This window comes from Neoarius graeffei, chromosome 7 (assembly GCF_027579695.1).
Source record: "Neoarius graeffei isolate fNeoGra1 chromosome 7, fNeoGra1.pri, whole genome shotgun sequence".
In the NCBI taxonomy this organism is placed as follows: domain Eukaryota; kingdom Metazoa; phylum Chordata; class Actinopteri; order Siluriformes; family Ariidae; genus Neoarius; species Neoarius graeffei.
The window spans coordinates 80,910,698-80,938,670 of record NC_083575.1 but is presented as its reverse complement, the minus strand read 5'-3'; the positions used below and the strand labels follow the sequence as shown (position 1 = coordinate 80,938,670).

At 41.2% G+C, this 27,973-nt stretch overlaps 1 protein-coding gene across 1 annotated transcript in view; it reads right to left on the bottom strand.

Moving 5' to 3' along the window:
• Window positions 1-159: 159 nt before the first annotated feature.
• Window positions 160-27,973, bottom strand: part of LOC132889716 (probable E3 ubiquitin-protein ligase HERC4) — a 48,968-nt gene continuing 21,154 nt past the window's right edge. Inside the window, exons 10-24 of the mRNA XM_060926488.1 lie at window positions 26,450-26,509; window positions 26,239-26,344; window positions 24,958-25,150; window positions 20,173-20,339; window positions 20,011-20,085; window positions 19,236-19,331; window positions 17,177-17,260; window positions 16,962-17,060; window positions 12,957-13,091; window positions 11,517-11,683; window positions 7,461-7,524; window positions 7,311-7,381; window positions 2,623-2,806; window positions 2,385-2,487; window positions 160-1,205 (exon numbers count right to left, since the gene is read on the bottom strand). Coding sequence (XP_060782471.1) covers window positions 994-1,205; window positions 2,385-2,487; window positions 2,623-2,806; window positions 7,311-7,381; window positions 7,461-7,524; window positions 11,517-11,683; window positions 12,957-13,091; window positions 16,962-17,060; window positions 17,177-17,260; window positions 19,236-19,331; window positions 20,011-20,085; window positions 20,173-20,339; window positions 24,958-25,150; window positions 26,239-26,344; window positions 26,450-26,509 — 1,816 coding nt within the window. The 3' untranslated portion in view covers window positions 160-993. The remainder of the gene's footprint in view (window positions 1,206-2,384; window positions 2,488-2,622; window positions 2,807-7,310; window positions 7,382-7,460; window positions 7,525-11,516; window positions 11,684-12,956; window positions 13,092-16,961; window positions 17,061-17,176; window positions 17,261-19,235; window positions 19,332-20,010; window positions 20,086-20,172; window positions 20,340-24,957; window positions 25,151-26,238; window positions 26,345-26,449; window positions 26,510-27,973) is intronic.

Here is a 27,973-nt window from a genome sequence, read left to right as displayed (position 1 = left end):
AGGCTCCAGCTTGCCTGCGACCCTGTAGAACAGGATAAAGCGGCTACAGATAATGAGATGAGATAAGTTTAATCGTGTTTGTTTGAATGAAAAGTTTACAGTTTTTCTATTTACCATGCTTGAAATTCACAGGACATAAAACCAGAAGGCATTCCAGATTCAAATTATTTATTAAAGATAGAAATCAGAATTCAACTGCTATTAAGTGTAGCTACAAAGCATACAGTATATATAGTATAATATGCTGTAGGTTGCCCTACAATGTGTCCTCCTCCTCCTCCTCATCATCATCATCATCAACAACAATAACAGCAAAACACCTCACTCTCTGGTTAGAATATTTGCACTGTTTGGGAAAAAAAAACATTAATGACAAACATTCTTGTCATTTCTATACATTTTAAACACTAAATTACTGCATTTACTGAAAAACAGTTTTATTAGAAACATCCATTGCAGTTTCTTTTACTTTACATTCTTCTTATTAAATAATGTTAAATAAGTTTTAAATATGAATTACACTCACAAAGGCTACATGTCATTTTATAAAGACCTTAACTGGTCATCGATGAATTCAGAGTGTTTAGTCTGCCGTGAGATATACGGCATAAGTTACAGAATAATGTGTTTTTTAATCCTTGTAAATTCCTTTACTTATCTAGAGCAGCCTTTCTGAAAGGCATTAATCAAACACTCAGGCTAGGTTTAGGTAAACGTATAATAACCTCAAAAAAAAAAAAAGGTGCAATGACATCCAGCCTGTTTGCTCAATAAGACTCCATATCCAGGGTCCATGGTTCGAGCCTGAGCTCAAGTCTGTGCAGCCAGTGAAGGCTCATGTGATTCTTAGGTTAATCTGTTTAAATAAAAGTTCCCTCATTTTCCCAACATTTAGAACCTTACCGCAGAGTACAACCAACATGAGAGTCCATATTTTCATACGGCAGCACAATGACAAATTAAATAAGACAGGAATTTTAAGAAACTATCATTTTAATTTGCCCAGAATCCTCTCCTGTGGTGGATGGCTTCGATGAGCTTCGTTTTGAGTATTTCTTTTGTTTGGTACACAGGGAGATCCAGTATGGTATGGCAGGTCAAGGCCTGGGGCAGATGATCCTGTGTGGAGTTAAACAGGGGTCGCACTTTCATCTTCACCTGGCCCATACCCAGAACGGGAACTCGATCAAACCCAGTCAGGAACACTGCAGAATGAAAAGTACGTGATGCTTTTAATGTTATTAGTTTTAATTAACAAAAAAAGTGCCCTAATTTTTCCACAAATTTAGAATCAAACCATGCAAAAATTTGCATCTCTCTTGACATCTCATTATCTCTAGTCGCTTTATCCTGTTCTACAGGGTTGCAGGCAAGCTGCAGCCTATCCCAGCTGACTACGGGCGAAAGGCAGGGTACACCCTGGACAAGTCGCCAGGTCATCATAGGGCCGACACATAGACACAGACAACCATTCACACTCACATTCACACCTACGGTCAATTTAGAGTCACCAGTTAACCTAACCTGCATGTCTTTGGACTGTGGGGGAAACCGGAGCACCTGGAGGAAACCCACATGGATACAGGGAGAGCATGCAAACTCCACACAGAAAAGCCCTCGCTGGCCCCGGGGCGTGAACCCGGACCTTCTTGCTGTGAGGCAACAGCGCTAACCACTACACCACCGTGCCACCCCTCTCTTGACATTCTCTATTTATTTTATTTTAATGTGCCTCATTGATGTTTAATGTCTAATATTGACAATGCAAGTTCATCTCTTTTTATTCTTTCAGACTTCTGGAAAATTTCATCTACACTACCGTTCAAAAGTTTGGGGTCACCCAGACAATTTTGTGTTTTCCATGAAAAGTCACACTTTTATTTGTAAAATGAATAGAAAATATAGTCAAGACATTTTTCCGGCCATTTTGAGCATTAAATCGACCCCACAAATGTGATGCTCCAGAAACTCAATCTGCTCAAAGGAAGGTCAGTTTTATAGCTTCTCTAAAGAGCTCAACTGTTTTCAGCTGTGCTAACATGATTGTACAAGGGTTTTCTAATCATCCATTAGCCTTCTGAGGCAATGAGCAAACACATTGTACCATTAGAACACTGGAGTGAGAGTTGCTGGAAATGGGCCTCTATACACCTATGGAGATATTGCACCAAAATCCAGACATTTGCAGCTAGAATAGTCATTTACCACATTAGCAATGTATAGAGTGGATTTCTGATTAGTTTAAAGTGATCTTCATTGAAAAGAACAGTGCTTTTCTTTCAAAAATAAGGACATTTCAAAGTGACCCCAAACTTTTGAACAGTAGTGTAAGGGTGTGCAAACTTTTGCAATGAACTGTATATACAATTATTTAATGGACTCACAGAGGAAGGCTTTCTTGTCCTCGCTTGACAGTTCTTCAAACACTTCCCAGAATAAGACAATCGTAGGGTGGTCTGAATGAAATCCAAATTCATAAGCTGCATTCTGTTCATCATGAAGAAACACAGACGAGTTATGTTTTAATAACAACAAAAACTAGGTCTAAGTTACAAATTTAACACAAATCATCAAGATATTTTTGGTTCCATTAAGAAGGAGATAAAATGTTGGTGTTGTCACCTTTTTGAGAATATCCCAGTCGTATTCCTCTGAGCCCAACATCACTCTTCTGAGCTCCTCCGGCTGGAAGAAGTTCACCATGTTTCTGTTACACACTTTGTAGAATCCCGTCTTAAACTCATTAAACACCCGATCCACCAACTTATTCAGCACGTAATCCACATACGCATCCACAAACGCGTTTCTGTCGAAGAAATAAAAGTCATCATTATTAAAGTCTTAAACCCCTGTGTGATTTCATCATTTAAAGGTGAGTTAACGAAACACACTTAAAGGCGTCACGCAGTGGCGATAAAAGTCGCATTATTCTGCACCAGAATGCTTTCGAGATTCTAAATAAATTGACCGTCGATTTTTCAAAAGCTTCCCGCGGTTGTAATCGGTCCTTATTTGGTCATGCCCATCACTTGAAATTTTCCGCGTTCGCAGCGCCCCCTCTCGGTCAATGGAACAGCTGCGTGACGTCATACCAGTAACCACTCGGTGCAGTTGCAATGACGGACACACCAGAAAATAGGAGCGATGCTGAGGAAATTAGCTTTGATTTTACCGATACAGAAGAAGAAAATGGCCCACAAGTAGAGATTTTGACAGCTGAATGTCCTGGTGGTATCCAGCCTTACAGATTTGAACCTGAGCGCTCATCTTCAGAAGAAAATGAGGACAGTTCTGACGACGACAGAAACGAAGACGGGCGACTTGAAGACTTGTTTTGGTTGGTTTCTCTGACTAAATCACTACTTATGTCTATTTTTAAAGACCATTTTCACTTGAATTAGAATGCTGTGTGATTAATCTATGATTGTGTGTAATACTGATAGCTGTAGGGGGTGAAAGTATAGCTAGAAAGATTGAATTCTAGCAACTTGACAGCTTGCGATCTCGCGAAATGCAGTGGGCCTTCTGATACAGTAGACCCCTTGATATTCCAGTTTTCATCATTTTCCTTTTATTGCGGTTGATTTTAACTTGATATTCAGTATGTTATAGGCTGGGAGTATTGAGCTTTGTATTGTATTGTTTAGTAAACGTACAATCGTCAGTAATAAGTGATAATTATTAGTTAAAGGCAGCTCTGTGGCATAAATCTTTCAATTAATCTTCTGTCATCCATTTGCTAAAATTATGTGCCACATGTGTTATCAAGACAACACTTCATGTGACAAAGAAAGATATGACAAATACATAAATGTATGAAAATCATTTTGTACAATTAATGATTGATAGATAGAAACACTTAACACGTGTGTGGCAGCGGGGGCGTGGTCAAGCGCCGGTCTGTGACAGGAGGGCAGAGCCAGGGAAGGTGAGTGGCAGAATCATTACACCTGACGGTAATTAACCTGTGTTTTCCTAGTAACCGCGCCCTATTTAAGGAGGCAGAGCAGAGAAGAGCTCATCCCGGGACAAGAACACAGTGTGTGTTTCACTATCAGGTTAAAACTGGCGGTTATACTGAAAAGTCTGGCAATAAAAAGCCTATTTGCATCTGAAGCGTTGTCCTGCCGTCCTCTGTGCTCCACCCACACTTCAGAGAGCTCTACAGTGGTGCCAAAACCCAGGACAAGGTGGAGCACCAACCTCGCAGCCCCATGGAATCCTCCCCGTTCGCGGACCTGGTCCACGCCCTCGCCACGGCTCAGCAAAGCCAGCACCAGGCGCTCGTCACGCTCCGAAAGGAGCAAGAGCGGCGCTTCGAAGCCCTGGTGCTGGCCCAGCAGGAAGATCGTGAGGCGTTCGTCGGCGGGGTTCACCAGCGCCCCGGCCTCGGGCCCGTCTCCCCTCACCGTGACCAAGATGGGCCCGAAGGACGACCCGAGGCGTTTCTCACATTGGTCGAGCGGTCGCCGAAGCCTCGGGGTGGCCAATGAAGCAGCGCGCGGCGTGCCTCCTCCCCCTCCTGACGGGAGGCGCAGCTGGCCGCGCTATAACTCCCCGCCGGCTGGCCTACGCGGACCTTCGCCGGGCCATCCTCCAGCGCGTGGGGCGCACTTCCGCGCGCTGGAGGACGGCCCGGCGAAGGTCCGCGTAGGCCAGCCGGCGGGGAGTTATAGCGCGGCCAGCTGCGCCTCTCCCGTCAGGAGGGGGAGGAGGCGCGCCACGCGCTGCTTCATCGGCCACCCCGAGGCTTCGGCGACCTGCTCGACCAATGTGAGAAACGCCTCGGGGTCGTCCTTCAGGCCCATCTTGGTCACGATGAGGGGAGACGGGCCCGAGGCCGGGGCGCTGGTGGACCCCGCCGACGAACGCCTCGCGATCTTCCTGCTGGGCCAGCACCAGGGCTTCGAAGCGCCGCTCTTGCTTCTTTCGGAGCGTGACGAGCGCCTGGTGCTGGCTTTGCTGAGCCGTGGCGAGGGCGTGGACCAGGTCCACGAACGGGGAGGATTCCATGGGGCTGCGAGGTTGGTGCTCCACCTTGTCCCGGGTTTTGGCACCACTGTAGAGCTCTCTGAAGTGTGGGTGGAGCACAGAGGACGGCAGGACAACGCTTCAGATGCAAATAGGCTTTTTATTGCCAGACTTTTCAGTATAACCGCCAGTTTTAATCTGATAGTGAAACACACACACACTGTGTTCTTGTCCCGGGATGAGCTCTTCTCTGCTCTGCCTCCTTAAATAGGGCGCGGTTACTGGGAAAACACACAACACAGGTTAATTACCGTCAGGTGTAATGATCCTGTCATAGACCGGCGCTTGACCACGCCCCCGCTGCCACAATGTGTTTTTAAAAAAATTATTTTTTTCTATCAATACCTAGCCATGACCTTGAAATCAGATCCATTGATAACAGTCACAAATAGTGTTCAGTGTTCGTTGTTACAGCCAAACACAATACACCGATTAGGCATTTTGTATCACAGAATATTAATACATCATTTCATAGTGTTTTGAGTGTTCAAAACTATCCACAAACTGAAAAAATCCGCAATGTAAACAACTCTGGTAAACGCACGCCATAGAGAAAACATGGGGACAGGCCAGCATCACCCAAGGGAGGTTACTGGTATGACGTCACACATAAGTTGACCTAGTTAACGGCTGGCTGCCTAAATTTGGCTGTGCGCGTCAACTTTAAATGCTTGTAGCGGGCGCATCGTGACACTGAGATCGCGGGCAACCGAGTGGCTTGAATAACCCACCAAACCTGACATTTTGACACATGATATAGCCTGATTGCTGAAATTACCGCACGACGCCTTTAACAACAGCAAACATTCACTAATACACTTCTGTTAAATTGCATTACATGATATTACATTGGATAGACTGACACTGCGAGCACCTTACACATAAATCATATAAGAATATATTATATAGACACGAGTGTCTTACTGGGAAATACACTACTTGTTTTTTTCATATGAGTTACGGTACATCCGGGAGATGGAGAACCAAAACCGTGGCATATATCTCTATATGTCATTTGTGAGGAAATCGATAAATTGTTTTGATAAATTTGGGTACTTTTTATTTATGAATGTGTCAATATAATAAAAATAAAATCACACGTTGGATTGAAGATATGAAGTTTATCTACTTGTGTTGGAAAAACTCATAGTTTTCATGCAAAATACATTGTGGATCTGAGTGACATATTTCCCGATATTTCACTCCAATGACGTCACTCCCAATGTTTTCCTACTGACTAGATGTGCATTGTCAAAATGGCGAACTGGCTCAAAATTAAAATTCTTTTGATTAGCTTGCTCTTGGGTGGTGTAGTGGTTAGTGCTGTCGCCTCACAGCAAGAAGGTCCGGGTTCGAGCCCCGTGGCCAGCGAGGGCCTTTCTGTGCGGAGTTTGCATGTTGTCTGTGTGGGTTTCCTCCGGGTGCTCTGGTTTCCCCCAAAGACATGCAGGTTAGGTTAACTGGTGACTCTAAATTGACTGTAGGTGTGAATGGTTGTCTGTGTCTATGTGTCAGCCCTGTAATGACCTGGTGACTTGTCCAGGGTGTACCCTGCCTTTCACCCATAGTCAGCTGGGATAGGCTCCAGCTTGCCTGTGACCCTGTAGAACAGGATAAAGCGGCTAGAGATAAACTTGCTCTTTTTTTTTGTGGATGTGTCCATATAATATAAAGAATGTTACACAGTTGCATGAAGCTATGAAGTTTATCTTCTCGTGTTGAAAATACTTTCATTGTTCACTTCGCTCACTCTTGTTCACCACTCGAAGATAAACTTCATATCTTCACACAACTGTATAATATCCTCTATGTATATAAAATACAGCTACTGAGAAGCCAAGCATGACACCAATCGCTCCACTGCATAATAGTAATCAGTATCTAAGCCAGATTCATTGAGTGCTGTCTAGTGGTGAACTGTTGCATCATCTACTGTATATGAAATAATAAAATCACAAATGGAGCTTCTCCATGATTACCTTGAGGCATTAGAGACATTACACACATGATCTCATCTCATCTCATCTCATCTCATTATCTCTAGCCGCTTTATCCTTCTACAGGGTCGCAGGCAAGCTGGAGCCTATCCCAGCTGACTACGGGCGAAAGGCGGGGTACACCCTGGACAAGTTGCCAGGTCATCACAGGGCTGACACATAGACACAGACAACCATTCACACTCACATTCACACCTACGGTCAATTTAGAGTCACCAGTTAACCTAACCTGCATGTCTTTTTAAATTCTATATTGAGTGTCACATAGAAAATGTAACTAACTTGTTTGAGCTTGTCACGGCTTTGCCAGGCTCACATGGATCCAGTTCAACATCCTTGTTATTCCACGCAATCTGAGCATGTTGGAAAGAAAATATTAGTATAATATATACACTGCAAGAAACTTTTCACAACAGGAAGTTGTACACTTACAGTGTAGGTCATGCACATGTTTTCAACATCGTCATCACTGTAGTCCAGTAAGTACTGCAAACTCCTGATAAGAGCAACAAAGACAGTAGTGTTCAAATTATATATATATATATATATATATATATATATATATATATATATATATATATGCATGCTTTTATTGGAAAACAGTCAAATCAGACTGGGTTCCTGTTACAGCGCATCCTAAATTGTTTTAGTCCTCTCGCACCACAGCAATTTTCCAACGACTTTATTCTTTATTAATTATTAGTATAAATACACAGGTGTTTATAGAAAATCACAGAAATTCAAATTTATTTATATATATTTTCTATCCACATTCTCTGGATATGAGCAATCGCATGCTCTGATTGGCTACTCTACTACTACACTATCAGCTCATATACCGTGAGTAGAGAAGCGCATCAAGTCAGATATATCACTTTGTATCAAGTATGTAAAATAAACAGAAACAGCTAAATAAAAGAATCTAGTCCCCCCCCCCCCCCCCCCCCCCCCCCCCAATATCGCCTGTTCCACACTCCAGCCCAGTCGGTGGCGGTAATGCAACTTTAAGTTGGTTTGCCTGAAAATGAAAAATGAAAATGGCGGCCTGTGTTACTGAACCAAATGAGGACGAAATAAAAACTCTATTTGAAAACAAAACCCCAAAAATACAAAAAATGACAGAAAATATGGAATAAAAGTATTTGATGTTAAGAACATATCTTCTTTTTTTTATTTTTCAAGAATTATTATTATTGCATTTTTCACAAATTGCTACTGTCATTTCACCGGTTTGTTTACATTCTAAGCAGAAATTAATTTGTTGGACATTTTTTATAAAGGTTTTATTTATCGAATTTCCAAAAAATAAAAATAAAAATGCTCTATTTCTCAAAATCCAGTGACTGTGGGTGGAATAAAACAGTTATTCCACTCAATTTCTTCGTATATGGCTTATAACCAACTCGGCATAAAGCGCCTTGTTGGCTATCAGCGCATACATGACTCAATTTTGTGGAATAACTGTTAAATCACACACACACACACACACACACACACGCATATACAGTGCTCAGCGTAAATGAGTCCACCCCCTTTGAAAAGTAACATTTTACACAACATCTCAATGAACACAAACAATTTCCAAAATGTTGAAAAGACAAAGTTTAATATAACATCTGTTTAACTTATAACATGAAAGTAAGGTTAATAATATAACTTAGATTACACATTTTTTCAGTTTTAATCAAATTAGGGTGGTGCAAAAATTAGTACACCCCACAACAAAAACTACTACATCTAGTACTTTGTATGGCCTCCATGATTTTTAATGACAGCACCAAGTCTTCTAGGCATGGAATGAACAAGTTGGCGACATTTTGCAACATCAATCTTTTTCCATTCTTCAACAATGACCTCTTTTAGTGACTGGATGCTGGATGGAGAGTGATGCTCAACTTGTCTCTTCAGAATTCCCCAAAGAAAATAATTTCTTTACACCACAAAGGTGAAGGCTACAAGAAGATCAGCAAAGCTTTACTTATCAGTCAGAATACTGTAGCAAAAGTGGTACAAAAATTTAAGAAAGATGGAACTGCAACCATCTCACAGAGACGTCCAGGTCGTCCACGGAAGTTAACAACTTGACAGGAGCATCTTCTGATGAGAAGGGTTGAAGAAAATTGGCATGCAAGTTCACTGCAGTTATCTAAAGAAGTAGAAAGCCAAACTGGGGTGACTATTTCCCGTGACACAATACGGCATACACTGCAGAGGAATGGCATGCATGGATGCTGTCCACGAAAGAAGCCTCTCCTAAAGCCCAGGCACAAAAAAGCCCGCCTAGAGTTTGCCAGGGCCCATGCTGACAAAGATGAAGACTACTGGGACTCTATACTCTGGAGTGATGAGACCAAGATAAATGTTTTTGGAACTGATGGCTTCAAAACTGTATGGCGTCACAAAGGTGAGGAATACAAAGAAAAATGCATGGTGCCTACAGTGAAACATGGTGATGGTAGTGTCCTTATGTGGGGCTGCATGAGTGCTGCTGGTGTCGGGGAGCTGCATTTCATTGATGGCATCATGAATTCACAGATGTATTGCTCTATACTGAAACAGAAGATGCTACCATCACTCCGTGCTCTTGGTCGTCGTGCACTTTTCCAACATGACAATGATCCTAAACACACATCTAAAGCCACTGTTGGATTTCTGAAGAAGAACAGGGTGAAAGTGATTCAGTGGCCAAGTATGTCTCCTGATCTGAATCCAGTCAAACACCTATGGGGAATTCTGAAGAGACAAGTTGAGCATCACTCTCCATCCAGCATCCAGTCACTAAAAGAGGTCATTGTTGAAGAATGGAAAAAGATTGATGTTGCAAAATGTCGCCAATTTGTTCATTCCATGCCTAGAAGACTTGGTGCTGTCATTAAAAATCATGGAGGCCATACAAAGCACTAGATGTAGTAGTTTTTGTTGTGGGGTGTACTCATTTTTGCACCACCCTAATTTGAGTAAAACTGAAAAATGTGTAATCTAAGTTATATTATTAACCTTACTTTCACGTTATAAGTTAAACAGATGTTATATTAAACTTTGTCTTGTCAACATTTTGGAAATTGTGTTCATTGAGAGATTGTTTAAAATGTTACTTTTCAAAGGGGGTGCACTCATTTACGCTGAGCACTGTATATATATATACACACACACAAATACACAAGAGTAAGTCAAAAAGTTCTAAGACAAATTGAAAAAAAATCTTTATTTATGAAAATAACAAAGCTATTTCTCTATATATCCTCTATTTAAGTCTAAACACTTCTGCAAGCGGTGTTTCCATCGGAGAATTCCTTCTTTGTAGAATTCTGGAGGATGTCTTTCACACCTTTTGAAATTATAACATCTGTCTTAGAACTTTTTGACTTACCCTCGTGTGTGTGTGTGTGTCTAATTTTTTTTTCTTTGAATTTTTGGTTGAGAAATTTGGACTATTTCTTGATAATCACCTCGAGCAACTCGAGTGCCAATCACTTCGTCACCATAAGTGAGGAAGAATTACAAATTAAGAGTAATTACAAATTCTAAAAAGTATGATGTCATTTAACAATTATCCACCTCAGGCTCGGTGAATAACTGTTAAATGACATCATACTTTTTAAAATCTGTTTATAATTAAATTTAATGCTGTGGAACACCCACAGAAAAGTTCATCCTGGTTATTCCTTATATTACAGCAGCTGTACACATTTATTTCCTCATTTTCTTTGGAAGTCTCATCTCATCTCATTATCTGTAGCCGCTTTATCCTGTCCTACAGGGTCGCAGGCAAGCTGGAGCCTATCCCAGCTGACTACGGGCGAGAGGCGGGGTACACCCTGGACAAGTCGCCAGGTCATCACAGGGCCGACACATAGACACAGACAACCATTCACACTCACATTCACACCTACGGTCAATTTAGAGTCACCAGTTAACCTAACCTGCATGTCTTTGGACTGTGGGGGAAACCGGAGCACCCGGAGGAAACCCACGCGGACACGGGGAGAACATGCAAACTCCACACAGAAAGGCCCTCGAACCCGGACCTTCTTGCTGTGAGGCGACAGCGCTAACCACTACACCACCGTGCCACCTTCTTTGGAAGTTAATAAGATAAAAAAAAGCAGTTTGTTACAGACAAACTGCAAAAACACAATGTCCTCTGTCCTGAAGACTGTTATCATGGTGGAAAACTTAAAGCTACAGCTTTACCTCTGACTGAAAGGAGAACAAAAAGCTTTCCCATACAAGCGATAATGTTTTTCTTTCTTAAATAACACCACATTTTTCATCTGTACTGTATATTACTAAACTTAGCATGAGGCATCCACCATATAAGTATGTATTTACTATAGAAACAATACGGTATAGTATTCGATCAAGTTTATATCTGTTATCGAAAATGAATCAACAATCAGACTCAAGCAATCAGTAGTGCTGTGGTATAGCAGAGAATAATATAAAAAGTTCAAGATGATGATGATGATGATTGTCTAAAAAACTTACTGTGCTATGACAGGACTCAGCTCAGCAAGATCATCCAGAGAAGGTTTGATGTCGAGAAGTTTTTTAAACAAGGCTAAAGGAAAAGGCATGGGCACGACACTTTTGTTGTAAAAGGCCAGACCACACAGGAGTCCGAGAAGAAAGTATCTCTCCTCTGGTATATTGAGCTGAAGGACAGAGAGGTCAAAGGACAAGGTTAGAGAAAGCTGAGTATCACTGTTTCTAGTCTTAACATCAACAGGTTTAGTCATGTGAGGGCAACAATTAACTTCACACATAAATCACAAGACATTTCTACCAGGTTTTCAGTTTGTTCAGGAACGCTGGGAATTTGGCCATTAATTCCTACAGAACAGATATTTTTATGCGGATCAGGAACTACTGCAACGGAACGTGTCGTATTGCATGTCACTGATTGTTTAAACAAGAATTAGCAACATGAATATGAACATAGTTTGACACCCAACTGTCTCAATATTTTCATTCATTCATCTTGAGTAAGTGTTTTATCTTGGTCAGGGCTGTGGTGGACTCAGAGCCTATCAGTGGGCATGAGGAAGGATGGACCACCAGTCCACTGCACGGCACCATGCACACACACATCCAAAGACTTTTTCACACCTAGAGGCAATTTAGCGTACCCAAACCCTAGAGTAATGGCACCCTTGGTTTTGTTTGAATGTGCATGTCCTCATTACTGCAGGCTAACAGACTCAAGATCAAGAATAGCCCGTGTGAAGGACGTGTTTTCTAAACGAAAGGAGTTGATCACAAAAGCCTTCAGCCTTGATCTGAAGAAGAGAATTATTAAGATTGTCATCTGGAGTACTCTACTGTAAGGGGCCGAATCGTGGACTTTGAAGAAAGAGGATGTGCGGAAGCTGGAGGGCTGTGAGATGTGGCTTTGGAGAAAAGTCTTGAACATCTCTTGGTCGGACAAAGTAAACAGTGAAGAAGTACTGCGACGTGTTGGTGAGAAGAGAGCTATCGTACGGTATCTATTATCAATAGAAGACAGAGTAGATGGCTTGGTCATTCTCTACGGCATGGTGATCTTCTCCTGCTAGTAATAGAAGGGAGAATAGTAGAGAGGAGGCCTCCTGGAAGACCCCAAACAGGAATGTCGGACAGAGTAAAGAATGGCGGCCCCTATGTAATGGTCAAGAGACGCGCCATGGAATGGGAGCTATAAGGAAGGACCTGCCTGTAGGCAGAACACACACCACAACAACAGACTCACTGAGCGTTACATTTAATAAGAATTCGATGAGTAGGACATGCAAACGTGGCATTCTAGAGACTTGCAGTGTTTATAGTTAATAAAACACAAAAGTAAATTAGCCAATTTCAAAGAGTGTCCATCAAATGCATAATTATAATGTGACATCATTATACAGCAAGTCCATAAATACTTTCATAACTTTTTTTTTTTTGCCTTACCTCAGCAGGAAACCAGATCAGTGTGTCATTGTACATGAACATTTTCGATTCTGGGTCCAGCAGCATCTTAAATGCTTTGTGAAAGAAGTCTCTCTTATTGACATCACTCTTTTCTAAGTTTTCACAGTACACCACCTGCACGGTAAACACACAACACAGTGTTACTATAACCGCTGACTGTCCCTCAAAGGTACTTTCACTTCATGTTTATTGATTAATTTGGATCAACAATAGCAGTTGTATAGAAATTAATATTATGCAGTTTGGGCTCATAGTAACATGTAAATATGAATGAAAATAAGGTTGTGGTCCATTCGGAAGTAATTGTATAAGTTACAGATATTTAGATTTAGACTTCTGATGAACAAGTAAGTGCCTTATGAACCACAAACGGTTATAGCACAGCTGCTTCTTCTCTTCTCTTTTCACGTAAAGTTCTATCATTTAGAGTGATATGAAACCACTGTGAAGCTGTTTTTAAAAAGGCCAACCAGCGTCTGCATTGTCTGAGGAAACTGTCTTACTTTCACATTGATTGATTGAACCTTGCTTACCCTCTTTTACCGTGCTTTTATTGACTCTATCTTATCTTTCTGCTTGGCGTGCTGGTTCAACAACCTGTCTCTTAAAAACAAGAATTCCCTTTTTCAAATAGTTAAGTGGTCTGGCAGGCTGACTGGAGAGCCACAACTTAGTCCTGAGACCCTGTACACCAGACAGTTGCAGAGGATAGCTGGTTCCATCTTGGAAGATAGCTCTCACCCACTGTATAAGGAATTTCAGCTCCTTCCATCTGGTTACAGATACAACCGACCTGTCTGCAAGACAAAGCGTTTCAGAGGAAGTTTTGTCCCCTCTGCTATTGGAGAGATTAATAATATAACTTCTAAACATAGGCTGTAATACCACAATTTATTTTATTTGTTTTATAATTAATTTTTTATTTGTTTATACATTTAAGGATCTTATCAGTCTCATTTTATTACAGTGGTGCTTGAAAGTTTGTGAACCCTTTAGAATTTTCTATATTTCTGCATAAATATGACCTAAAACATCATCGGATATTCACACAAGTCCTAAAGGTAGATAAAGAGAACCCAGTTAAACAAATGAGACAAAAATATTATACTCGGTCATTTATTTATTGAGGAAAATGATCCAATATTACATATCTGTGAGTGGCAAAAGTGTGTGAACCTCTAGGATTAGCAGTTAATTTGAAGGTGAAATTAGAGTCAGGTGTTTTCAATCAATGGGATGACAATCAGGTGTGAGTGGGCACCCTGTTTTATTTAAAGAACAGGGATCTATCAAAGTCTGATCTTCACAACACATGTTTGTGGAAGTGTATCATGGCATGAACAAAGGAGATTTCTGAGGACCTCAGAAAAAGTGTTGCTGATGCTCATCAGGCTGGAAAACATTACAAAACCATCTCTAAAGAGTTTGGACTCCACCAATCCACAGTCGGACAGATTGTGTACAAATGGAGGAAATTCAAGACCATTGTTACCCTCCCCAGGAATGGTTGACCAACAAAGATCACTCCAAGAGCAAGGCGTGTAATAGTCAGCGAGGTCACAAAGGACCCCAGGGTAACTTCTAAGCAACTGAAGGCCTCTCTCACATTGGCTAATGTTAATGTTCATGAGTCCACCATCAGGAGAACACTGAACAAAAATGGTATGCATGGCAGGGCTGCAAGGAGAAAGCCACTGCTCTCCAAAAAGAACATTGCTGCTCGTCTGCAGTTTGCTAAAGATCATGTGAACAAGCCAGAAGGCTATGGGAAAAATGTTTTGTGGACGGATGAGACCAAAATATAACTTTTTGGTTTAAATGAGAAGCGCTAAGTTTGGAGAAAGGAAAACACTGCATTCCAGCATAAGAACCTTATCCCATCTGTGAAACATGGTGGTGGTAGTATCATGGTTTGGGCCTGTTTTGCTGCATCTGGGCCAGGATGGCTTGCCATCATGGATGGAACAATGAATTCTGAATTATACCAGCGAATTCTAAAGGAAAATGGCATGACATCTGTCCATGAACTGAATCTCAAGAGAAGGTGGGTCATGCAGCAAGACAACGACCCTAAGCACACAAGTCATTCTATCAAAGAATGGTTAAAGAAGAATAAAGTTAATGTTTTGGAATGGCCAAGTCAAAGTCCTGACCTTAATCCAATGGAAATGTTGTGGAAGGACCTGAAGTAAGCAGTTCATGTGAGGAAACCCACCAGCATCCCAGAGTTGAAGCTGTTCTGTACAGAGGAATGGGCTAAAATTCCGCCAAGCTGGTGTGCAGGACTGATCAACAGTTACTGGAAACGTTTAGCTGCAGTTATTGCTGCACAAGGGGGTCACACCAGATACTGAAAGCAAAGGTTCACATACTTTTGCCACTCACAGATATGTAATATTGGATCATCTCATCTCATTATCTCTAGCCGCTTTATCCTTCTACAGGGTCGCAGGCAAGCCGGAGCCTATCCCAGCTGACTACGGGCGAAAGGCGGGGTACACCCTGGACAAGTCGCCAGGTCATCACAGGGCTGACACATAGACACAGACAACCATTCACACTCACATTCACACCTACGGTCAATTTAGAGTCACCAGTTAACCTAACCTGCATGTCTTTGGACTGTGGGGGAAACCGGAGCACCCGGAGGAAACCCACGCGGACACGGGGAGAACATGCAAACTCCACACAGAAAGGCCCTCGCCGGACCCGGGGTTCGAACCCAGGACCTTCTTGCTGTGAGGCGACAGCGCTAACCACTACACCACCGTGCCGCCTATATTGGATCATTTTCCTCAATAAATAAATGACCAAGTATAATATTTTTGTCTCATTTGTTTAACTGGGTTCTCTTTATCTACTTTTAGGACTTGTGTGAAAATCTGATGATGTTTTAGGTCATATTTATGCAGAAATACAGAAAATTCTAAAGGGTTCACAAACTTTCAAGCACCACTGTACATATTCATCAATCTATCATGGCTGGTATATAACTGTTTTTTTTTTTACACAATGTGACACTATGTCACTCTAGGATGCGCAACTTTGGTACTGTCTAATGTTTACTGTTTTTAAACATTTCTGTAATATTTCAAATGTTTGTATGTTAAGTGTGTCCTTTGTTTTAAATGTTTTGTATGAGTGGAGATCACTTGGCTGCATACCAAATCTACCTTTGGGTACAAATAAAGTTATCTAATCTAATCTAAAAAAAAAAAAAAAATCCTCTTGTCATTGTGCAGTTCTATGTCTTCAACACCTGCACATGTTAGGACTTCCTCTTTGCTAACATACCGGTCCCATTTGACATTCATAATAAGATGAAGGTGACGTTGCTGAATGGTACGTAGTTGTCCGGCTTCATGCTGGTATATGGTCCATGTTTCTCTTCCACGTTTCACAATAGATATCTGAGAAGAATCTGTGGTATATTTTAGCCGGTAAAAATATCCAACCAAGATTTTTCTCTCCTGTTTCAAATTTGTATCCCACAATGCCTTGTGTGAACAGGGAAAGCCCACCACGTGATGCATAATGTAGTATCTTGAATTAGGCCATGGTGAAAAATAGCGGAGAATTTAGGGCCACGTGGCTCTAAATTCATTAATTGTTCTATTAAAAAAACTAATAAAATTGGAAGTCTGTGATTCGAGTTCAGTAGCTTTCGGTCCACTAAACAAAAATAATTGGGTGTTGGGGAAAATTTTTTTTATGACCTATACTTGAAAAATCTGAAAGGCAATCTACCTTTAAGAGCTGCTGTTCACTTCGAATATTAAATATTCTATTCATAAAATCTGGATTTCTTAACAAGAGTAAAAGTGGAGGTGTTTGTGTCTTTTTCTGTTGTCATAACATTTTTCGAAGGAACCCCTGTGCTAAGCAATTTACTTTTCAATTTACAATTACTTCAGTCTTCAAAATGAGTTTTGGAAGATCTTTTTAAACCAATATACACATCATAAAGCTTGCATTTGTCCGTACCTGGAGCCAGCCCTTCAGCGCTTGCTCGCTTGCAGCCTTCAGTTGTTGGAAACAGTCCTCCAGAAGTGCAGTGCGTCTTAACTCCATCCTAAAGGGTCCCTACAGGTACAGTGTTTCAAAATGGGATATCAACCAAAATATTTAGTCTAGATCAAGTGAAGCTTTACACACACACACACACACACACACCCTTAACAATATATCCATGTACACACCCCACATTCTCTGTACTGTAGATAGCTGTATTTAGCATCCAGAGTGAAGATACAAGGACTTGAGCACAGAAGTTTTAAGGTGTGCTGCAAAGAGAGAAATGTAATACAGTGTTAATACATGACTTTTCTATTATAAGAAAATAAATAATGATGGGTTTATCTATTGTGGCCTGAAGCAAAGTGAAGTTACAGTCAGCACACTGAAGTTAATTATTATACTACCAGCATGTTCATAAGTGCATGTTCATCTTATACCACAGAAATTTGTTAACACTTACATTTTTTCTACCCCTAATCCTGCATATTTTTGTGCTTTTCCAGCTCTAACACAAGCTCTTCAGCTAAAGACGGGCTTACTACTAAGAGAAAATACTAAAATGTGCAGGACAGGGAGGTACGGTACTCCGGGATAAGACTGGGAACCTCTGACTTACATTACAGCAGCTATGAACAGTCATTACCTCAGCAGTTTCTCTTTTTTCTCTCACTTGAAGTTAATAAGACAAAACAAGTTCCTTGACACGTTACTGAGGAGCCACACAGCACAAACACCTCTATTCTGAAGACTTTCCCTTGTCTGGAAACTTACTGATCATTACAAAATGCTGTAACTGGAGACTCTTCCCATCCATAACCACTTATCCTGTGCAGGATGGCAGGAGCTGATCCCAGCTGACTATGGGTGAGAGGTGGGGTACACCATGGACAAGTTGCCAGGTCATTGCAGAGCTGACACATAGAGACAAACAACCATTCACACCTATGGTCAATTTAGAGCCACCAATTAGCCTAACCTGCATGTCTTTGGGGAAAACCGGAGCACCCAGACACAGGGAGAACATGCAGACTCCACAGAGAAAGGCCCCTGCTGGGCTCGAACCCAGAACCTTCTTGTTGTGAGGCAACAGTGCTAACCACTACACCACCATGCTGCCTTGACTCATTCCATCAATGTTAACCCTCATCCTACCATGCTATTTTACACCTTAATCTTACCATGTGGGGTCCGTTTGGACCCCAATACTTTTCTTAAAAATTAAAGCTTATAAAGACAAAATCACCAGATAAGTTTTGTTCAGAACATCTTGTATTAATAACAGCAATACACTAAAGGGCCCAAGGCATAAAGAACACACTTAACCTTCATCCTACCAGCCAATTTTACATACACAAACTACCAGGCGGGGTCCGTATGGACCCCAGGAGGGAATACCTTGAAATCAATGCAGTAAGAACCAATTCAATGCAGCAAACAGACATAACTTTATTGAAGAACAAAATCCACTATGGCTGAATATCAATGATGTATTATAAATGCAATAACATTGCAATAATATTGCAATAACTAGCATACATGTAGCAAATTATAGCGCCACAAAAAAAAAATTGGCATTATATACATGATTTTTGCAGCTCATGCAGCTGTAAAACATTCTGGATTACAACTTAGGTCTTTTCTTACAGAATTTAAAACAAAAAAGTAATTGTAAAATAATTTAGGGCTTTTGTTTTGTAGCCTGTGCTTATTGCAGCAGTGGGGTCCACACGGACCCCAAGAAGGAATGCCTTGGTAGTTTCATTATGGAACATAAAAGAAATAAAATAAGTTAACTTTCAGTGTGCTATTCAATTATAAAATGAAAGACAGATAAACTTTACTCTGGGGTCCGGTTGGACCCCAGTAACAAATTAATTATACCTTCACAATGCAAAAAGCTGATCTTCCGGTGCTTTAGTGTTTTAATTAAGACATAAATTCCGACAAATTCATAAAACGGTGAGGCAGTATGTCACATATTTTTAAAATGGCAAACAAACATATAGGTGCGGGGTCCAGATGGACCCCACTTGGTAGGATGAAGGTTAAATAAAAGTCACCTTACAGACAATTTTGCCAAATCAATTATTTTTAAGTTCTAAGTTTTTGTTGAATATCAACAGATTTTTTTTTTTTTTTATCGAAGAGAGAATTCAGAAGTGCTGTGGTATAAGATGAAATAAATTGTCATAATCCTTAATTCAGAATGGCTTTGAATGCATAGGTGCATAGGTTACATACTAGGTGTTGTTGTTCTTCTGCCAACATCAGAGTTGGGTCTCCAGTCCAAAACCAACCCATACGTAAATTATCTATGCCCTTCTGAACAGCATGCAACTAGGGTTAAAAGAAAAAAAAATATTTAGAACAACTTCAAATGTTTAAAAAAAATAGCAAGTAAATAACTGAATCTGAAAACTTTCAGATGTCTCTTTTTTTGGCAAAGTCAAAAGTTTAGACACACCTTCTAATTAAATGGTTTTTCTTTATTTTTATTAATTAAAAGTCAATTCATGTCTTAAAGTAATGATGGATGTCGTTTCCCTTTACTTAGTTGAGCGGTTCTTGACATAACAGGGATTACTACAGTTGTGGTGGTTGTGGTGTGGAATAGGGCTATTTATTGTATTTTTATTATTTACTATTCACTGTTTGATCTCAAATGCATTAAGAAGGCAAGAAACTCGTCCACTAATTAACTTTTGACGAGACACACTTGTTAATTGAAAAGCATTCCAGGTGACTACCTCATGAAGCTGGTTAAGATAATGCCAATAGTGTGTAAAGCGTCATCAAGGTAAACACTGGCTACTTCAAAGACTCTACAATATCAAGCATCTTTTGTTTTTTAACACTTATCTTTTGTTTACTACATAATTCCATATATGTTCCATATGTTATTTCATAGTTTTAATGTCTTCAGTATTGTTCTACAATGTAGAAAATAGTCAAAATAGAGAAGAACCTATGAATGAGTAGGGGTGTACAAACTTTTGACTGGTACTGTATACAATACCATGTCAACGAGATCATTGATCTCGTAGATGATGAAATCTCCAGCTGTGATTTTGCTCTGGTTCCTGCAGGAAGCCTAGAGAATGCAAAGTAAAAGTAAATGCAATGTTTAACAATGCAAAAAGCATTCATTCATTCCATAATTTAAGTACAGTATATTCACCTTGTAGAGCATCTGGAGGACTTGCACTGATTCACATAATGGTCTATCCATGACTTTTTTTTGTCTGTAGTCATACGTCACCTTAGATAGCATTTCTGTAGCCGAAGTTTGAAAAAGTTTCACTGATGTTTTAAGGAAAGTTTCAGGGAGTTCAGACCAGAAGTTCTCTGAAAAAAAAAGAAAAGAAAAATAAATAACCATACACATAAATGTGAAAGCATGAAGTGTTTCCTCGTTCTTCTCTCATGGCAGAATACAATAGGACCTGTTGGCCATGTTCCCAGCTGTTTATATTCATCTCGAGTGATCTGATCATGAGTGGAAAGCTGAGTTTGAACAACCAATGATCTCTTTCTATTTTTCCCCATCTATTTCTTTCTTTCTTTCTTTCTTTCTTTCTTTAATTTACAGGAACAATACACTTTAATCAAAATCCATATCTATGTCATAATTTCCTACTTTATGTTGGAGCATCAATGGTGATTATTTCCATGTGCTCAAGTTTGTGTTTGTTTCTGTTATGGTCTTTCAGCATCCCCATCTCTTTTAATGATATTATGTACCATAAATGATGTGTCTGTGAAGATTCTCAGTCATCCAGGTCATAGTAAACTCTCTCTCTCTCTCATTATCTCTAGCCGCTTCATCCTTCTACAGGGTCGCAGGCAAGCTGGAGCCCATCCCAGCTGACTACGGGCGAAAGGCGGGGTACACCCTGGACAAGTCGCCAGGTCATCGCAGGGCTGACACATAGACACAGACAACGATTCACACTCACATTCACACCTACGGTCAATTTAGAGTCACCAGTTAACCTAACCTGCATGTCTTTGGACTGTGGGGGAAACCGGAGCACCCGGAGGAAACCCACGCGGACACGGGGAGAACATGCAAACTCCACACAGAAAGGCCCTCGCCGGCCCCGGGGCTCGAACCCAGGACCTTCTTGCTGTGAGGCGACAGCGCTAACCACTACACCACCGTGCCGCCGTCATAGTAAACTGTGGGTGGTAAAAGAGAGCAACTGGACTTGCTTGAAGATTCTTGAAGACGTTTCACCTCTCATCCGAAAGGCTTCTTCAGTTCTGTCTGACTAATAGGGAGTATCAGGTGGTGTAGTGGTTAGCACAGTCACCTCACAGCAAGAAGGTTCTGGGTTCGAACCCAGCGGCTGGCAAGGGCCTTTCTGTGTGGAGTTTGCATGTTGTCTGCGTGGGTTTCCTCTGGGTGCTCCGGTTTCCCCCACAATCCAAAGACATGTGGTTAGGTTAATATGGGACGGCCTTGGGTTGAGGTACCATTGAGCGAGGCACCTAACTCCTGACTACTCCCTGGGCGCTGTTAGCATGGCTGCCCACTGCTCTGGGTATGTGTGTGTTCATTGCTTCAGATGGGTTAAATGCAGAGAGGAAATTTCAAAAGTGTGTGATGAATAAAGTTGTGCTTTCTTTTTTCATGGATGAAAAGCAATCCTAAGGTGTCGTTGAGTCATCCTGTTGGTGTGGGTCACTGGGGGCTGGGTGTGAACGGCCTAGAGAGTCATTGGGGTGATCAGTGGATTGTTGGTTCTGTCTGTCCTCCTGTGAGTCACTGAAAACAGCTGGGTTTTGATGTGCATTCAGTTGTCTGGGAAGCGTGCCAAGGACTGCATTGTAGGTGTCTGATAAATGATGTCTTAGACCACCACCTCTGTTCAGTGATGACAGTGATGATCTATAAACACAACATTCCGGTACATTTCAGACCTAGTAACACCCTGAAGCAGAAACTGGTCCACCCTAAGGACAGAATAGCCAGACACAAACAGGACAACGTAGTGTATGCAATTCAGTGCAGTGAGGAATGCTCGGACTCGTATATTGGGGAAACAAAACAACCGCTTCACAGGTGCATGGCTCAACACAGGAGAGCCAGTTCCTCAGGCCAGGACTCTGCTGTCTCTCTTCATGTTAACAACAAAGGACACTCATTTCAGGATTGCAGCATATGCATTTTAGCCAGAGAGGATCGTTGGTATGAGCGAGGAGTTAAAGAAGCCATTTTTGTCAACCTGGAATGGCCATCGCTGAACAGAGGTGGGGGTCTAAGACATCATTTATCAGCCACCTACAATGCAGTCCTTGGCACACTTCCCAGACAGCTGAATGCACACCAAAACCCAGCTGTTTTCAGTGACTCACAGGAGGACGGAGAGAACCAACAATCCATTGATCACCCCAGCGACTCTCTAGGCCATTCATACCCAGCCCCCAGTGACCCACACCAACAGGATGACTCAACAACACCTTAGGATTGCTTTTCATCCATGAGAGGATAAATACCTGATACTCCCTATTAGTCAGACAGAACTGAAGAAGCCTTTCGGATGAGAGGTGAAACGTCTTCAAGAATCTTCAAGCAAGTCCAGTTGCTCTCTTTTACCACCCACATAAATGATGTGATCTCCAAATTCTTTACCATTTTACATTGAGGAACATTATTCTTAAATTATTGCACTGTTTGCCCGCGAAGTCTTTCACAGAGCGGTGAACCCCGTCCCAGCTTTATTTCTGAGAGACTCCGTCTCTCTGGGATGCTCTTTTTTAGACTCAATCATTTTACTGACCTGTTGCCAGTTAACCTAATTTTTATTTATTTATTTATTTATTTATTTTACCATGACAACTTTTTCAGTCTTTTATTGGCCCTCTCCCAACTTTTCTGGAACGTGTTGCTGACATCAAATTCAAAATGAGCATATATATATATATATATATATATACAATTTCTCAGTTGCATATGGTCCAATCCCATAAGGCAGCATGGTGGTGTAGTGATTAGCACTGTCGCCTCACAGCAAGAAGGTTCTGGGTTCAAGCCCAGCAGCCGGTGGGGGCCTTTCTACCGTATGTGGAGTTTGCATGTTCTCTCTGTGTCAGCGTGGGTTTTCTCCGGGTGCTCTGGTTTCCCCCACAGCTCAAAGACATGTAGTTAGGTTAATGTGGGGCCCTTGAGCAAGGTACTTAACCCCTGACTGCTCCCTGGGCGCTGTAGTGTGGCTGCCTGCTGATCTGTGTGTGTGTGTTCACTGCTTCAGATGGGTTAAATGCAGAGGATGAATCTCACTGTGCATGTGACAAATAAAGGTTTCTTTCTTTCAAAAACAATACAATTTCTCAGTTTCAACATTTGATATGCTGTCTTTGGAGTATTTTCAATGAAATATAGGGTTTCCATGATTTGCACATCATTCTGTTTTTTGGACATTTTACACAGCATCCAAACTTTTTAGGAACTGGGGTTATGAAAGCATTGGTTACACAACACAATACATAAAACAACTAGATACAGCTCGACGCCAACGGCGTCGATGGGGATGCCTCCGCCTGGTAGAAAACACACTTGAGTTGTGATTTGGGGATGGACATTTGACCTCACAGTAATTGTGACCTGTGACCTTTTAACCTCAAAATCTAATCAGTTCATGTTTGTCCCCAAATGCACAAATGGTGAAAGTTTGGTGAAATTCCTTTCATTAGTCTTTGAGATATAGCGTTCACAAGGTTTGGGGATGGACATTTGACCTCACAGTAATCTTGACCTGTGACCTTTTAACCTCAAAATCTAATCAGTTCATGTTTGTCCCAAAGTGCACAAATGGTGAAATTCCTTTCATTAGCCTTTGAGATATCGTGTTCACAAGGTTTCGGGACGCACGCACGGACACACGAACGGACGGACGGACGCACGGACAGACGGACAACCCAAAAATGTAATGCCTCCTGCACCTTAAGGTGGCAGAGGCATAACAAAAACGTACACTAAAAACACATAACATGATCTGATCCCAACACTAATTCATGCTATATAACTAAACATTGTGTTGGCACTCCTAATTTTATACAAACCAATTTTTAAAATTTTCTCAGAAACAAAGCCTTTCAAATCACTTAAATCAGCAGGAAGTTCATTTCAGCATGTGAACTGGTACAACTGTGACAGCAGAACGATGCAAATGTGAACAAGCAGCTAAAATGTAAAGGAAAAAAAAGCTAGCCCATATGGTCCAATCCCACAGAAGAGCTACTGTAGTACAAACTGCTGAAAAAGTTAATGTTGACACCTTGCTGTTTTAGCCAGCATTAACTTTTTCAGCAGTTTGTGCTACACTAGCTCGTCTGTGGGATTGGACCATATGGGCTAGCCTTCGTGCCCCACGTGAATCAATGAGCCTTCGATACCCATGTCCCTGTCGCAGGTTCACTGGTTGTCCTTCCTTGGACCACTTCTGGTCGGTACTAACCACTGCATGCCATAAACACCCTACAAGATGTGCCATTTTGGAGATGCTCAGACCCAGTCATCTAGCCATCACAATTTGTCAGAGTCGCTCAGATCCTTACACTTGCCCATTTTTCCTGATTCCAACACATCAACTTCAAGAACTGACTGTTCTCTTGCTACCTAATATATCCTACTCCTTGACAGGTGCCATTATAATGAGAAAATCAATGCTATTCACTTCACCTGTCAGTGTCAAATTATGTTGGTCCAGAATTTATCTCATGGTATAGAACGTCCTGCGAAATATTTGTATATACCGGTAAACATTTTTAAGTTTTTTTTTTAATTTAAACTTACCTAAGTATCTTATTTTAAATGTAGCACTAAAGGGCCCAGTACTTCATTTTGTTGCACAGTATGCTTACAGTATATGACACGCTTGAGTTGCACTTATCACTCTCCACTTGTGATCAGGTATTAACATCAGGTCTAAACTGAGCCAAAAATCATCATAGAGCTTACCTAAAACCATAAGCACCGAGGGATCCAGCTTTAAAATGGCGGAAGCAAGCAAAGCAGTGAGCTTTGTCTCGTGTCTTTGTTCCTTCAGTACTCGGAGGAGTTCAGGCAGAATGAGGAAAAGCCTCAGAGCCTCCACACCGTCAGCAGTGAAGCTCAGAGAGGGGAGAAGCTCTGTCTCTACCACCTTCTCTACCTGAAATAGATACAACAGATTACATTGAAGTCCCAGACACTGCTGTACCCTTTCAGGTTCACGGTTTCAAATAAAAAAACAGCAACCCACAATCTTAGAAGGAATGTGTAGAAAAAATAAACTAATTATGTGCAGCATTCTCGTTTACACATTTTTGTGTCGATATTGAATAAAACGGGCAGCACGGTGGTGTAGTGGTTAGCGCTGTCACCTCACAGCAAGAAGGTCCGGGTTCGAGCCCCGTGGCCGGCGAGGGCCTTTCTGTGCGGAGTTTGCATGTTCTCCCCGTGTCCGCATGGGTTTCCTCCGGGTGCTCCGGTTTCCCCCGCAGTCCAAAGACATGCAGGTTAGGTTAACTGGTGACTCTAAATTGACCGTAGGTGTGAATGTGAGTGTGAATGGTTGTCTGTGTCTATGTGTCAGCCCTGTGATGACCTGGCGACTTGTCCAGGGTGTACCCCGCCTTTCGACCGTAGTCAGCTGGGATAGGCTCCAGCTTGCCTGCGACCCTGTAGAACAGGATAAAGCGGCTAGAGATAATGAGATGAGATTAAATAAAACTTTGTTGGAAGAATTCAGCTTTTTTTTTCCTTCAGATAGTTTTAAAATGAACACAACCTTTGAATTTGTTCGCAACCTTCAACAGAACATGTACAGACTGATCTGCTCAACATGAACTCAGTGTCAGGGTTTTTAATGCATCAGCTAATTGATTTAGCTGAACAGCAGCCACCTGGAGCCTGATAATGACTTCATTTTGTTTTCATTTTATTGCATATTATTGTACATAAAATATCATATTTTGTTTATATTATAATCACTTCACTAAAAATGATCCACATCTCAGTGGTCACTGAACGCCTCTGAACATCCTGTCCATTTCTCAGAGACGATGTAAGCAACCCTGCTCATGCTAGCCATTTAGCAGCTAATCAGTACGTACTTCCTACTCTCAGTATAATACACCGGCTCTTTAACACATTCTTTCTAAGAGTGCATGTTTTCACAATAAATTAAGCATTGGCGAGCAGAATAAGCCATAGATAGCTCTGTATGAATCTCTTTTTATGTAACTATTTGTTGATTACCTCCAACAACACCCTCTCCTTTTCGGCTAACCGCTCAAAAGCAGTTCTCACCGATTCCAAATCCAAACCAGAGACGTGTGTGGATGTTTGGAAATGTCCATCACAACTACAGATTACACACATTAGAAAAATTAATTATATTATACAGTATGATTTATTTTTTATTGAAAATAAGTACAAGTATCTTTTGTAATAAATTTATCCAAATTACCTTTTCATAATGAAGCTCCCATTTATACAAGCTGGAGATGAGAAAACTGTTTTTATGTCCCTGTGTTAGTTTAAAAAAAAAAAAAACAGAAAGACATCAGGATGTAAATCATCATCAGATAATCTGTGGAGTCACAGTACATTTAGTATACAGTTGTGGTCAGAAGTTTACATACAGTGACATGAATATCATCTTGGATATGAATGTCATGGCAGTATTTGGGCTTTCAAGTAATTTCTTTGAACTGTTTTCTTTCTGTGGCAGAATGATTGTACAGCATACATCTTTAATTAAAAAAAAATCCACTAGAATTTGGTGCACAAGTTTTAATTTTCTTCGGGTTTTCTGAAATCAACACAGGGTCAAAATTATGCATACAGGGTCAAAAATTTACATATGCTCACTTAGATTATTAATTCAGAGGTGCGAAACTTCCAAAATGTCTCTTATCTTGCCAAGGCCGAGGTCTCTTAACTTCCTGTTAGTGATCATGATTGACTACAGCTGGTAGCTTCTCTGTGCTTTCATAAAAAGGGTTTGTTTACAGCACTCATTGGATTGACCAACACCAGGGCTGTGAAATAGAAATGACAAAATCCGAGGAAACAATTTTAGCAGGGGGTCTGGGAGGAGCAGCCCCCCAGGAGCTGGGGGCCTGGGGCCCGCAGGGCCCCAGAAGCTGAACAGATTTTGTGTATATTGATAGATTTGAAGCATCTCCTGAAAGCAAATATTTTCTCAACCATGCCATTTAATTTGAACTGTTTATTATTATTATTATTATTATTATTATTATTATTATTATGAATTGAATATATAAAATGTGAACAAGATGGTCTACCTGGTAATCTATAGTTCGACAGCTTCAATTTCACCAATTCCGCATGTTTTTTTTCCTTTAACATGGTCAACCAAACGCGTTCTTCCACCAGAACCATACTTCACATCCTGATGGCACACGATGCAGTAAGCTTTCCCCGGTTCTTTTATCTTCCGTATGTGCTTATTCACTACCGACTTTAAACTCCAGCCATCGCCAATTCCATGGATTTTTGATGCCGTTTTCCTTGTCAAATGTTTTTGACATCGTCGGTCTTCCCGTCCTCCCTCTGAACGATGTCCCTCCGTGACACGGACATACCGCGAAATTCTCCTTTTCAAAACCGTAGATATCGAAAGCGTGTTTAAAGAGCACAAGATTCGTGCCATGGTTTGTAAGCATGGCGCAAATGCCGTAAACCGGTCTGTCATTGTCGCAAAAGAAACCTACCCCCCCCCCCCCCCCCCCCAATTTTTATTGCAAAATTAGATGATTTACAAAAATGATATTTTTGGTGGCCAAATTCGTGGAATTCCGCGGATCCACGGATTTTTCACAGCCCTGCAACACACAGTAAAATGAGAAAGTCCAAGGAGCTCAGTGAAGATCTGAGAAAGGGGATCGCAGATGTACACAACTCCAGAATGTCTCTTGGAGCCATTTCTAAACAACTGCAAGTTCCACGATCAGTTCAAACAATTGTA